At 45.8% G+C, this 13,183-nt stretch overlaps 1 protein-coding gene across 1 annotated transcript in view; it reads right to left on the bottom strand.

Annotated features, from left to right (window-relative positions):
• The window catches only part of LOC144499283 (SH3 and multiple ankyrin repeat domains protein 2-like), a 427,127-nt gene extending 414,155 nt beyond the window's left edge, over window positions 1–12,972 (bottom strand). The window contains exon 1 of the mRNA XM_078221398.1: window positions 12,714–12,972. Within this exon, the coding sequence (XP_078077524.1) occupies window positions 12,714–12,972 (259 nt within the window). The remainder of the gene's footprint in view (window positions 1–12,713) is intronic.
• Window positions 12,973–13,183: the final 211 nt, after the last annotated feature.

The following is a 13,183-nucleotide window of genomic DNA, read 5'->3' as shown; positions in this document are numbered from 1 at the left end:
CAAGGTGGTGGAGGCGGACACACTGGGAACGTTTAAGACTTATCTAGACAGCCATATGAACGGAGTGGGAATGGAGGGATACAAAAGAATGGTCTAGTTTGGACCAGGGAGCGGCGCGGGCTTGGAGGGCCGAAGGGCCTGTTCCTGTGCTGTATTGTTCTTTGTTCTTTGTAACCCGCACATCTTTGGACTGTGGGAGGAAACCAGAGCACCCGGGGGAAACCCAAGCAGACTTGGGGAGAGCGTGCAAACTCCGCACAGACAGTGACCCAAGGCCGGAATTGAGCTGTGAGGCAGCAGTGCTAAACACTGTGCCAACATGCCACCCCGATTCCTATCCTCTGACCTACTCTTGTAGCCACAGTATTTATACGACTGGTCCAGTTCAGTTTCTGATTAATGGTCACCTCCCAGGATGTTGATAGTGGGGAACTCAGTGACTGCAATGCCATTGAATGTCAAGGGCTGATGATTAAATTATGGCACAAAAAATATAAAAGCAAAACACTGCAGATGCTGGAAATCTGAAATTAAAACAGAAAATGCTGGAAATACTCAGCAGGTCTGGCCGAATCTATAGAGGGATTCTCTCTTATTGAAGATGGTTGTTATCTGGCACCTGTGAGGCATGAATGCGACTTGCCACTTACCCCAGCCTGAATGTTGTGCAGTTTTGTTTCATGCGACCACAGATTGCTTCAGTATCAGAGAAGTCCTGGAAGCGGATGCGGTAGAGACTTTTAAGGGGCGTCTTGACAAGTACATGAATGAGATGGGAATAGAGGAATATGGTCCCCGGAAGCGTCGGGGGTTTTAGTTAAGTCGGGCAGCATGGTCGGTGCAGGCTTGGGGGGCCGAAGGGCCTGTTCCTGTGCTGTAATTTTCTTTGTTCTTTGTTTCTGAATATTGTGCATTCATCAGCAAACATCCCCACTTCTGATCTTATGAGGAAAGGTCATTGATGAAGCAGGTGGTTGGGCTTCGGATAGTGTTCTGAGGAACTCCTATAGCGAGTCCGGGGACTGAAATGATTGGACTCCATCAAACACAACCACCTTTCTTTGCGCTAGGTATGACTGCAACCAGTCAACAGCTTTTCCCGTGATTTCCACTGACTTCAATTTACTGAATCTCCTTGATGTCCTATTTCAAACAATGCTAAATGCTGCCTTGATGCCAATCTCACCTTACCCCTGCACCTAATTGGACCAAAGTTGTTTGATCCTCCAGCATTCTGTGATCTCACTTTAACTGTGATATAGGTCTGATGCATCCTCTCATTATTCCCACAAATGGTGAGTCAAAAAGATCACAAATTAAAATGTCATTATGTAGTCATCTCCCATTTGAATATGAAACAAAATATGGGGCTGCTATGGATGTGATCCCGACCTATAATGCTAGTGAAAGCCTTCTATTAAACTTCACGTTTGATAATTTTATTCCTGGATGTCTGTTCTACTTTCTAGGCTATTCCTGTTATCCTACACTCCCCAATCAGTATAAAAGGTTTCTCTCTGTCCAGTCAGTCAATTCCCATTAATATCCTGAAAATACCACTCAAATCATAGAATCCCGAGAGTGCAGAAAGGGGCCATTCAGTCCATCGTGTCTGCACTGACAACAATCCCACCAAGGGCCTATCTCCGTAACCCTACGTATTTACCCTGCTAATCTCCCTGACACTAAAGGGTAACTTAGTGTGGTGAACCATCGTTGGTTCCCACTGGAAAAGTGCTGAGCCAGGGGCTGGCCAGGACTACAAGGATGTACATATGTTACTGTTGGGTTGTGCTATTGTTGCTGTTGGGGTTAGGGTGGGGTTGTTACACCTTTGTACTGTAGTGTTGTGGCACATCCCAGTCGGGCTCCGCCTCCTGGGAGAGGTATAAGAGTCCCTGCTCTGGCCGGGACCCCTTCAGTCTGGGATATTGTATATAAGTTCCGGTAGCTTCGTTAACAGTAAATAAAAGCCTTTCATTTACTGAGCTTCAAGCCTCGTGTCTGAATAGCGCATCACTTAGCATGGCCAATCCACCTAACCTGCACATCTTTGGAGTGCGGGAGGAAACCGGAGCACCCGAAGGAAACCCACGCAGACACGGGGAGAACGTGCAAGCTCCACACAGACGGTGACCCAAGCCGGGAATCGAACCCGGGTCCCTGGCGCTGTGAGGCAGCAGTGCTAACCACTGTGGACTAGTCTGCCACCAAAGAGTTCTCCAGACATAAGCAGGAAAATCCTTGTTGAATTTCGTGCTGGTGTCCAAACACTTACAGGAGTCTCCATCGTCCTGACCAAGATGGAAATGTAATTCTTCCCTGCGTAAGCGTGAGCACTGAAATGGAAATGGAGTGTGCTGGAAATACACAGCAGGCCTGGCAGCATCAGAAAGGCCCTGCTGTGACAAAGGCTCTACAGCTGGAACATTAACCCATCTCTTCCTTTTACAGAGGCTGACAGACCTGCTGTGCACTTCCGGCACTTTCTATATTTACTCACACTGTGGCCTCTTGTCTTCCCCTCACTCACTGGCAAGTGCTGGGAGACAGCAGCTGAGTGTGACCACGGACAGGCTGTTAGCCAAATAAGCTGGCAAAAGTCAAGGTAAACAAGCAGCCAGGAAAATGAAAGATTTGTGAGGAAAGCAAAAGTAATAAAGAGGACAGGGGGAACTGAAAGGATTGTGGACAAAAAAAGGCAGCATTTGGAACTGAGCAGGAGAGTTCTTTCAAAGAGACAGCACAGTTTGAGTGGCTTCCTTCTGCGCTGTAATTTTCCATAATTCTCTGATCGGTTTTTGAATGGTCGAGCATGTTTGCAAGGCCACCTGGCCCCGATTCCTGCTCCTCTATCTGATTGCTCTCACATATGTAGAAACTGATAGAGAAACACAGTCCACATTAATGGCTGAGCTAAAAGGGCAGTCAGCACCTTTCGCCTGTGGTTCAAGGAGCAGGTAATGTGTGGCTAATAAAATAGGTCTAATTGATACACAGTAATATACTGAGGAGTAGATCCAGCCAAAACCAAATGGCACATCTGAAATAATTGACGGATCTCAATTCCAGTCCGGAGTTTGGCAAATTACAATCTCCCCCCTGAGACTACCGCTGAGTCCAAAAGATTTGAGAAGCTTGAATAAATGTGACCCGAGTAACCAGGGCGGCGCAGTGCTTAGTACTGGGTTCAATTCCAGCCTTGGGTGACTGTCTGTGTGGAGTTTGCATGTTCTCCCTGTGTCGAAGTGGGTTTCCTCCGGTTTCCTCCTACAGTCCAAAGATGTGCAGACTAGGTAGATTAGCCATGCTAAATTGCCCCTAGTGTCCCAGGGTATATAGGTTACGGGGATTAGTGAGGTAAATATGTGGGGTTATGGGGTAAGCCTGGGTATGAGTCGGTGCAGTTGGGCTGAATGGCCTCCTTCTGCACTGTAGGGGTTCTGTGATTCTATGATTCTAACATATCACTGTAGGCCCCATTGGATACACTGCACCATCCGGGTTAGGCCGCATTTGGAGTATTGTGTACAATTCTGATCGCCACACTAATCATAGAAATCATAGAAACCCTACAGTACAGAAAGAGGCCATTCGGCCCATCGAGTCTGCACCGACCACAATCCCACCCAGGCCCTACCCCCATATCCCTACATATTTTACCCACTAATCCCTCTAATCTACGCATCCCAGGACACTAAGGGGCAATTTTTAGCATGGCCAATCAACCTAACCCGCACATCTTTGGACTGTGGGAGGAAACCGGAGCACCCGGAGGAAACCCACGCAGACACGAGGAGAATGTGCAAACTCCACACAAACAGTGACCCAAGCCGGGAATCAAACCCAGGTCCCTGGAGCTGTGAAGCAGCAGTGCTAACCACTGTGTTACCGTGCCACCCAAGAAGGATTTTGATGCATTGGAAAGGGTTGCAGAAGAGATTTACCAGGATGTTGTCTGGTTTGGAGGATATGGACTATGAAGAAAGGTTGAACACACTTGGATTGTTTTCATTGGAGCGTCGGAGGATGGGGGGGACCTGGTAGAGGTTTACAAGATTATAACAGGCTTGGATAGAGTGGATTGTCAGAGTCTTTTACCCAGGATCGAAGGATCAATTACTCGGAGGCATAGGTTGAAAGTGAGAGGGGGAAAGTTTAAAAGGGATGTGAGGGGCAACTTTTTCACACAGAGGGTGGTGACTGCCTGGAATGCACTGCTGGAGGAGATGGTGGAAGCAGATTCTGCAACATTCAAGAGGCATCTGGATAGATACATGAATAGGCAGCGAATAGAGGGATATTGACCATGTAGAGGCATGAAAATATTAGATTAGAGAGGCATCTGTGTCAGCATAGAATAGGTGGGCCGAAGGGCCTGTTCCTGTGTTGTACTGTTCTTTATTCTCTTTGTTCTATTTATTAATATTTTTGCAAATAATTATTTTTCACTTTAATATGCAGTAGTTGCTTAATTCCACATGTGAGAAAGTAATCAGCACAACGTGTCAGTTCAAAACTGGATTGCTCCTTCTTCAGTTAAGACAGACAGGCTTGGGACAGGAGTTTTAGAATGATGGGGTTTCCCTGTACGCCAACTGAAGAGTCAGCAGGAATGCGTTTGCCGCCGGCACTGTTTTCACCACAGTTACTTAAACCGGAGGTGGGACTCACACCTCTCAGCTTGGAGAAAGTCCCACCTTAGAGAGCTACTGTTCAGTCTGGTTGGCTGGCAGCTCTCTCATCAATGCAGTGCCAGAAGCTGCAGTGGTCAGGACTGGGACTGCAAGCGGACCCTCAGTCTGAGTGGCGGGGTTTCAGAAACAGGTAGAGTTTGGGGGTCTTGGCAGAGGGAGCATAAGGGAGGTCTGGGAGGGTGGGCAGAGACTGTTCATGGAAGCAAAGCATACGGCAGCTTTGCACCATTCTTCTCTTCCACGAGCACCCCACAGGAATGCGCAACCTGTGCCGGTTTCTTCAACTGACCCTCCTCAGGTAGACGAGTCTCACTAAGACCAGCGATCTGAATGTTGCACTGAGCCAGCTGTCTCTGTGCGGGACGGTGGCACCAGTGGTTAGCACTGCTTCTCACAGCGCCAGGGACTCGGGTTCGATTCCTGGCTTGGGTCGCTGCCTGTGCGGAGTCTGCGCATTTTCCCCATGTCTGCGTGGGTTTCCTCCGGGTGCTCCGGTTTCCTCTGAAAGACATGCTGGTTAGATGCATTGACCCTGCTAAATTCTCCCTTGGTGTAACTGAACAGGCGCTAGAGTGTGGCGACTCAGGGATTCTCACAGTAACTTCATTGCAGTGTTAATATCAGCCTACTTGTGAGACGAATAAATAAACTTAAAAAGCAGCTCTCAACCAACAAGTGCAGTTCTTCTTTCAGGTCTGTCAGCTGTGCATTCTCCATGAGGGAGCGCATGTCCTATATGCCAGTGATGACTGGTGTCACCTTCACTTACATTTTTGAGATTGATTTGCGACTGCATTGATGTCCAGCTATGGCCTGTTGACCCAGGGATATTATTGGTCATGAATGCTCCCTGTTGTTACTCACAGTAATTTAGATAACGCACAGTTTTATAATGACTGGAGTGTTACCTTGTCTACTGTGTTAGAATGTAACCGGTGACAACTTTGATTGGATGTAATGTGAACAATGGAGCAAGATGTAAGGTCAGCTGGCCCAGTAAAACATGGAACCAATCGCAGAGTGATGTAATAGTCAGCTGACCAGCTGACTCATTATAAATAAGGAACTATGTAGAATTGTGGGGAGCTTGGAGGGGCCCAGGGCGAGGCTGCAAGTTTGGAGTAATGACGTTTCTTTATAGAACAGTACAGCACAGAACAGGCCCTTCAGCCCACGATGTTGTGCCGAGCTTTATCTGAAGCCAAACCCTTTTTTTGATTTATAAGTTGGAGTAAGTTTTGTTGTATTTTCATTTGCTGCATTTTGAAGAGTTCCTTCTGAAGAAGCACGATATATTATTCTGTTTGTAAGTTGGCACCGCGTTTAAGGCAACCTATGTCTTTAAAGTCACAAGATCTAACTGATCTTAGGGCCAATCATTTATTGCATGACAAGAGATGTTTGCTGTTAGAAAATGCTGGAAAATTCCTGTCTCAAAGTCAGAAAGTGTAACATGAAAGGATAATTGTCTCTTTCATGCACCCATGTGCGGAATCTGAAGTGTGATAAAATGTTCTCAAAACGTTTTTTTCAATTTAGCAATAATAGAATGTGCATTTAACCATGGTGCACTACTCATAAGATGGGCTTACTGCTGAAGTGTCGTACAATGATACTGGCATGGTTGCATTTAGCCAAGAGCCCCTACTGCAGGCAATTGGCACCTCATTTTCTGGGTAGCAGGGTCATGGAGTACGAAGCGACTGCACAGGTTTTGCGCGGATCCTGGGCGGGATTCTCCGATCTCGTTCGCCCTGCCCCCGCCGCCAGCGAGAATGGAGAATTTGGCGCCCAACCAAAACTCCATCCACTGCAGCTGCAGGCGGGGTCGGAGGTTCGCGGCACGTATCGCGGAGCAAGGCTACCAGGGCAGTTAAACTGCTGCTTCAGTAATCCAAAATGTGTTTAGTGATGGTCTGGATACATCACTGTGCCGTGTTAACTACAATTGGAGTTTATGTCAATCGAAATTCTCAAGACAGAGATTGATAGGTTGCAGAAAATGGTGGAAAGTTGCAGCAGGTCAGACAGCATCTGTGGAGAGAGAATAGAGTCAACTTTTTGAGGGTCATCGCTCTCCGCAGAGGCTGTCAGATCTACTGAGATTTTCCATCATTTTCTGTTTTTGTTTTCGATTCTCGCATCCACAGTATTTTGCTTTTATATCATCTCAGATTGATAGATCATGTTGGCTTTGGATACCAAAGAATGTGGAGCAATGGTATGAAAAAGGTGCAAGAATGGGGTGATTTATTGTTCAGCCATGGCCCTGTGGAATGCTGAAACAGGTATCAAGGGCTGAATGAATGCCAGATTTTTTGAATGCATTCATGGAATGCGGGTACCACTGGTTAGGCCAGCATTTATTGCCCATCCCTAATTACCCTTCAAAAGCTGGTGGTGTGCTGTCTTCTTGAATTGCTGAGGGCAATGTTCCAATGGGCATCATGAGGCAGAGGGTGGTATTTAATGGAGATGACAGAGGGTCTTGCCTGCTGGCTGGAGATCCATTGAAAGCCCCATGATCTCTTTCTGGGAGATCCGCCATATCAAGTACCTTCAGGCACTTAACTGGACATCAATGGTAGGGGGCGGGGGGAGGGGGGAACAATCACATCACGTGTCTACGTCAATGCAAAATGCAACTTTGCATCTCTCGTGCTAATTCCTGCTCCTGTTGTCGAACCTGCCCGACACAAACGGGAGTAGAAAATCCCAGCCATAGGGCACTAAAGCAAAGAAGTTATGGTGAATGTTCATACAATACAGGTTTGGCCTGAACTGAAGTGTTTTGTCCTTTTCTGGCACTATAAGAAGAATGAAGGCTTTTGAGAGAGTGCCAGAAAGATGTATGAGAATGGTTCCAGGGATGGGATCTTTAGTCACGTAGATAGATTGGAGAAGCTGGGCTTGTTCTCCTGAGGGAAGAGAAGGTTGAAATTGGTTGTATCACAGCTTGGTATGGCTCCTGATCTGTCCAAGACCGCAACAAAATACAAAGGTCGTGAATGTAGCCCAGTCCATCATGCAAACCAGTCTCCCATCCATTGACACTGTCTACACTTTCCGCAGCCTCGGAAAAGCAGCCAGCATAATTAAGGACTCCATGCACCCCAGACATTCTCTCTTCCACCTTCATCCATTGGGAAAAAATATAAACATCTGCGGTCACATATCAACTGACTCAAAAACAGCTTCTTCCCTGCTGCCATCAGACTTTTGAATGGACCTACCTCACATTAAGCTGATCTTTCTCTACACCCTAACTGTGACAGTAACACTACATTCTGCACTCTCTCCTTTCCTTCTCTATGAACAGTATGCTTTGTCTGTATAGCGCGCAAGAAACAATACTTTTCTCTGTACGCTAATACATGTGACAATAATAAATCAAAATCATATTAAATTTGATATAAGTGCTGAAAATTATGAGGGATGTACTCAAGTGTATGATAGAGCAAAATGGCTCCTGTTGATGAAAGGATGAAGAACCAGAGGACATCTACTTAAAAGTGATTGGCAAAAGAACCAATGGGGGACATGAGGAGAAATTGCTTTGTGCAGCAAGTGGTTAGACTCTGGAATGCACTGCCTGAGCGTGTGATGGAAGCAGATTCGATTGAGGCTTTCAAACATGAATAGGATAAATACCTGAAGAGAAAGAAAATGCCAGGATATGGAGAAAGATCAAGTGTATGGAAGCAGAGTTACTCTTGCAGAGAGCTGGCATGAACACAACGGCTGAATGGTCACCTTCTGTGCTGTAACCATTCTATGATTCTACTCTACGATTCTATGATTGGGGCTGCCACTTCATCCCAGCTATTAAACATTTGTGAAAAATAGAGAGAAGCGCTGATGTTAAGAGGGGCACTTCAGATTGCAGAGACCAATTGTCCTTGCAACAATAGTATTGGATTTAACATCTTTTGGCAAAAACTGATATTGCAAAATAGAAGAAAAAATTAGAACTTACATTAATCTAGCACACTTCACAACCACAAGGTGTCATAGAAAGCATTCTTTCTGGTTGTATCACAGCTTGGTATGGTTCCTGCTCTGTCTAAGACTGCAAGAAACTACAAAAGGTTGTGAATGAAACCCAGTCCATCACTCAAACCAGCCTCCCATCCATTGACTCTGTCTACACTTCCCACTGCCTCGGAAAAGAAGCCAGCATAATCAAGGACCCCACGCAGCCCAGACATTCTCTCTTCCACCTTCTTCCGTCAGGAAAAAGACACAAAAGCCTGAGGACACGTACCAACTGACACAAGGACAGCTTCTTCCCTGCTGCCATCAGACTTTTGAATGGACCTACCTCGCATGAAATTGATCTTTCTCTACACCCTAGCTCTGACTGTAACACTACATTCTGCACTCTTTCCTTTCCTTCCCTATCTACAGTATGCTTTGTCTGTATAGCGCGCAAGAAACAATACATTTCACTGTTTACTAATACATGTGACAATAATAAATCAAATCAAAGGTGTCCCAAAGCAAAGGGATTTTTTCATTTGAGTTATTGTCACATGTATTAGTATACAGTGAAAAGTATTGTTGCTTGTGTGCTACACAGACAAAGCTTAACGTTCATAGAGAAGGAAAGGAGAGAGTGCAGAATGTAGTGTTACAGTCATAGTTAGGGTGTAGGGAAAGATCAACTTAGTATGAGGTAGGTCCTTTCAAAAGTCTGATGGCAGCAGGGAAGAAGCTGTTCTTGAGTCAGTTGGTACGTGACCTCAGACTTTTGTATCTTTTTCCCGACGGAAAAAGGTGGAAGAAAGTAAGGAAAGATCGGATTAAAGAGACAAAGACAAAAAAAAATAAGTAAACATTTGACATTTTTTTAAATCTCCAAAAACAAGTTACCACCTGAAGAAATGGGATGCAAATCCTTGTAATCATTCCCTTTCTGGGCCACAGACATTGAACTGCATTGCAAGAATATAAATCTCATCACTAAAAGGCTCCTTATCTAGTTAAGTAACTTTCTGTGGTGAGCTTAATTGGTGGGCAATGCATAAGTGCAGCAATTTCCTCAAATACTTGAGGAGTTGATGGTCAGTCCTGGTTTCTATGAGTTGAACAGCCAAGCAATCAGTGCTAATTCACAATTCATGATGCATCTTTCTTGCTGGGAGTCACTGGGTTGGAATCATAGAATCCTGACAGTGCAGAAAGAGGCCATTTGGCCCATCAAGCCTGCACCAACAACGATCCCACCCAGGCCCTATCCACTCAACCCCATGTACTTACCCTGATGCTAAGGAGCAATTTAGCATGGCCAATCAACCTAACCCGCACATCTTTGGACCGGGGGAGGAAACTGGAGCATCTGGAGGAAACCCACGCAGACACGGGGAGATGGTGCAAACTCCACACAGACAGTCACCCAAGCCAGGAATTGAACCCGGGTCCCTGGCGCTGTGAGGCAGCAGTGCTAACCACTGTGCCACCGTGACACCAGAAGTGAATGAACGAACGATAATTGCATTTAGTAATTTCTTCAATATTGCAAAATCAAAAATGTTAATTTTAACTGCTTTCATCTTTTTCCTTTCTGTCTCTTTTGATCTCTGAATACAATCTTTCTATCCCTCTCTTTATTTCTCTTGCTGTCCTTCAATTGACAATCTCAGTCACCTGATTTCCTCTTAGCCTTCCCGCCCCTTCTTTTTCATCTGAAATCTCATTGGTTAAGGGGATAGACTGTTGGCACCATAGTTCCTTAAGATTCCAGATTCTTCTTTGCCCTGGCTGCACTGTTATCTGCTTCCACGTTCCCAAGGTACAACACCAAAATGGTTTCTATCTGACGCAAGGCAAGGACAGGACATTCCATCCCTGAAAAATCAGAGTTAAATTTAGATGATCACAGAATGGGAGAGAAAGAATACTAACTCAACAAGCCTTAACTAATACAGCAGATTAAAGCTTTAAAACTACTACTGCTGATAACAGCAGTCAAACAGAACGGTGTAGAGCAGGGGGTGGAAATTGTGCTCTCATCATGGCGAGCTTGGAGGTGGGAAGGACCTGTAAATAGGTGGGGTGGTAATGCGTCGGAACCTTCCAACCACCGCCAGAATCAAGTTCTGGGTGGAAAGGCACATGGTTGATCTTCCCGAATGCCGCACATTGAGGCCTGTAAGCGTCCAATTAAGGACTACTTACAGGTCTCATTCTGCCACTACTGGTATTAATCTAGCTGCAGATGGGCCTGTTGTCACACGGTGTGCATGGCAGCGAAAACTAAGTGGCCAGCCTGTCACCTTCGGAATGGGGTTTGGGTGCGCGATTCATACTTGGGGCCTGATTTGAGGGACTGGACATAAGAATCCATCGCCCACTCCACCCTTGCCGTTGACCCTTCTGCACCTCTCACCACCATCCCACATGATGAAGCATTCCCACCCCACCCTCCACATTCCTTATTTCTGGTCTGGGTTGCTCCACTATCCTCGGACCCCTGTCGCTGTTGTTCCAGCAGCAGCCACCACCTCCCAAATGGCACTACTGAGCACCAGAGCTGCCAACCTCTGATCGCTGCCAGCTCTTGTTTATAGAATCTATGGCACAGAGACAGGCCCTTCAGTCCAAACTGGTCTATTGCTGACCAAAAAGCCCATCTAAGCTAACCCCATTTGCCTGCATTTGGCCCATATCCCTCTAAACCTTTCCTATCCATGTATCTGTCCAAATGCCTTTTAAATGTTGTCAATGTCCCTGCCTCAACCGCTTCCTCCGGCAGCTCATTCCACATACATACCACCATCTGTGTATTAAACTTGCTCCTCAGGTTCCCACCAATTCTTTCCCCTTTTAACTTAAACCTATGTCCTCTAGTTCTCGATTCCCCAATCCTGGGAAAAAGACTGAGTGCATTCGCCCTATCCATGCCTCTCAGGATCTTATACACCTCAATAAGATCACCCCTCAGTCTCCTACACGTCAAAGAAAAAAGTCCTAGCCTGTCCAATCACTCCCTATAATGCAGCTCCTTGAGTCCTGACAACATCCTTATCAATCTCATCTGCACCCTCTCCAGTTTAATAACATCTTTCCTATAGCAAAGCGACCAAAATTGAACACAATAATCCAGGTGCGGCCTCACCAACATCCTGTACAACTGCAACATAGCTTCCTAACTTCTATACTCAATGCCCTGACTGATGAAGGCCAGCATGCCAAAAGCCTTCTTCACTCCCTATCTCCCCGTGACTCCACCTTTAGAGAACCATGCACCTGAACTACAAGGTCCATCTGTTGCATGATACTCCCTCAGGTCCTACCATTCACTGTGGAAGTCCTACCTTGATTTGACTTTCCAAAATGCAACACCTTACACTTATCTGTATTGAACTCCATTTGCCATTTCTTGGCCCACTTCCCCAGCTGGTCAAGATCCTGCTGCAATTTTTGATAACTTTCCTCACTGTCTACAATACCACCGATTGTGGTGTCATCTGCAAACTTACTGATCATGCCTTGTACATTCTCATCCAAATCGTTGATAAAGAGCAATGGGCCCAATATTGACCCTTGAAACACAGCACTAGTCACAGGCCTCCAGTCCGACAAGCATCCTTCCACCATTACCCTCTGCTTCCTACCGTCAAGCCAATTGCATACCCAATTTGCCAGCTCTCCCTGGATTCCATGTGATCCAACCTTCCAGAGCAGCCTACCATGTGGAACTTTATCAAAAGCCTTACTGAAATCCATATGGACTACGTCTACCACCCTGCCCTTATCAACCTTCCTGGTCACTTCAACAAAGAACTCTAACAAATTTGTAAGGCATTATCTCCCATGCACAAAACTGTGCTGACTACTCCTGATCAAACCCTGTCTTCCCAAATATCTGTATATCTTATCCCTCAGAATCCTCTCCAGTAACCTCCCCACCACAGATGTTAGGCTTACCAGTCTATAGTTCCCAGGTTTTTTTTTTGCAGCCCTTCTTAAATAAAGACACGACATTTGCTACTCTCCAGCCTTCTGATACCTCACCCATGGCTAATAACGATGCAAATATCTCAGCCAGGGCTCCTGCAATTTCTTCTCCAGCCTCACCCAGCGTTCTTGGATATACCCGGTCAGGGCCAGGAGATTTATCCACCTTCATACATTTTAATATGTCCATCACCCCCTCTACTGTAATGTGAACCGTTCCCAATATATCGCCACTAACTTTCCCAGGTTCCCAAGTTTTCATGTATTTTGCCACGGTAAACACAGAGGAGAAATATTTATTGAGAACCTCGACCATCTCCTACGGTTCCACACGTATGTGTCCACTTTGGTCCTTGAGGGGTCCTATTCTCTCTCTGGTTAATTACATGCTGGTAATGGCATGCACCATTAAATTCACTGGTATGTTTTAAACCCACGGATACCTTAAACAGCAAATTCTAGGCCACAACACACCTGGCTATTATATTTTTCTTAACTGTGCTTTACCACAAGAGAAGAAATGTTCT

Source organism: Mustelus asterias, chromosome 9 (assembly GCF_964213995.1).
Source record: "Mustelus asterias chromosome 9, sMusAst1.hap1.1, whole genome shotgun sequence".
NCBI lineage: Eukaryota > Metazoa > Chordata > Chondrichthyes > Carcharhiniformes > Triakidae > Mustelus > Mustelus asterias.
Note: the sequence above shows the minus strand (reverse complement) of the source record. Positions and strands in the feature narration are given on the sequence as shown.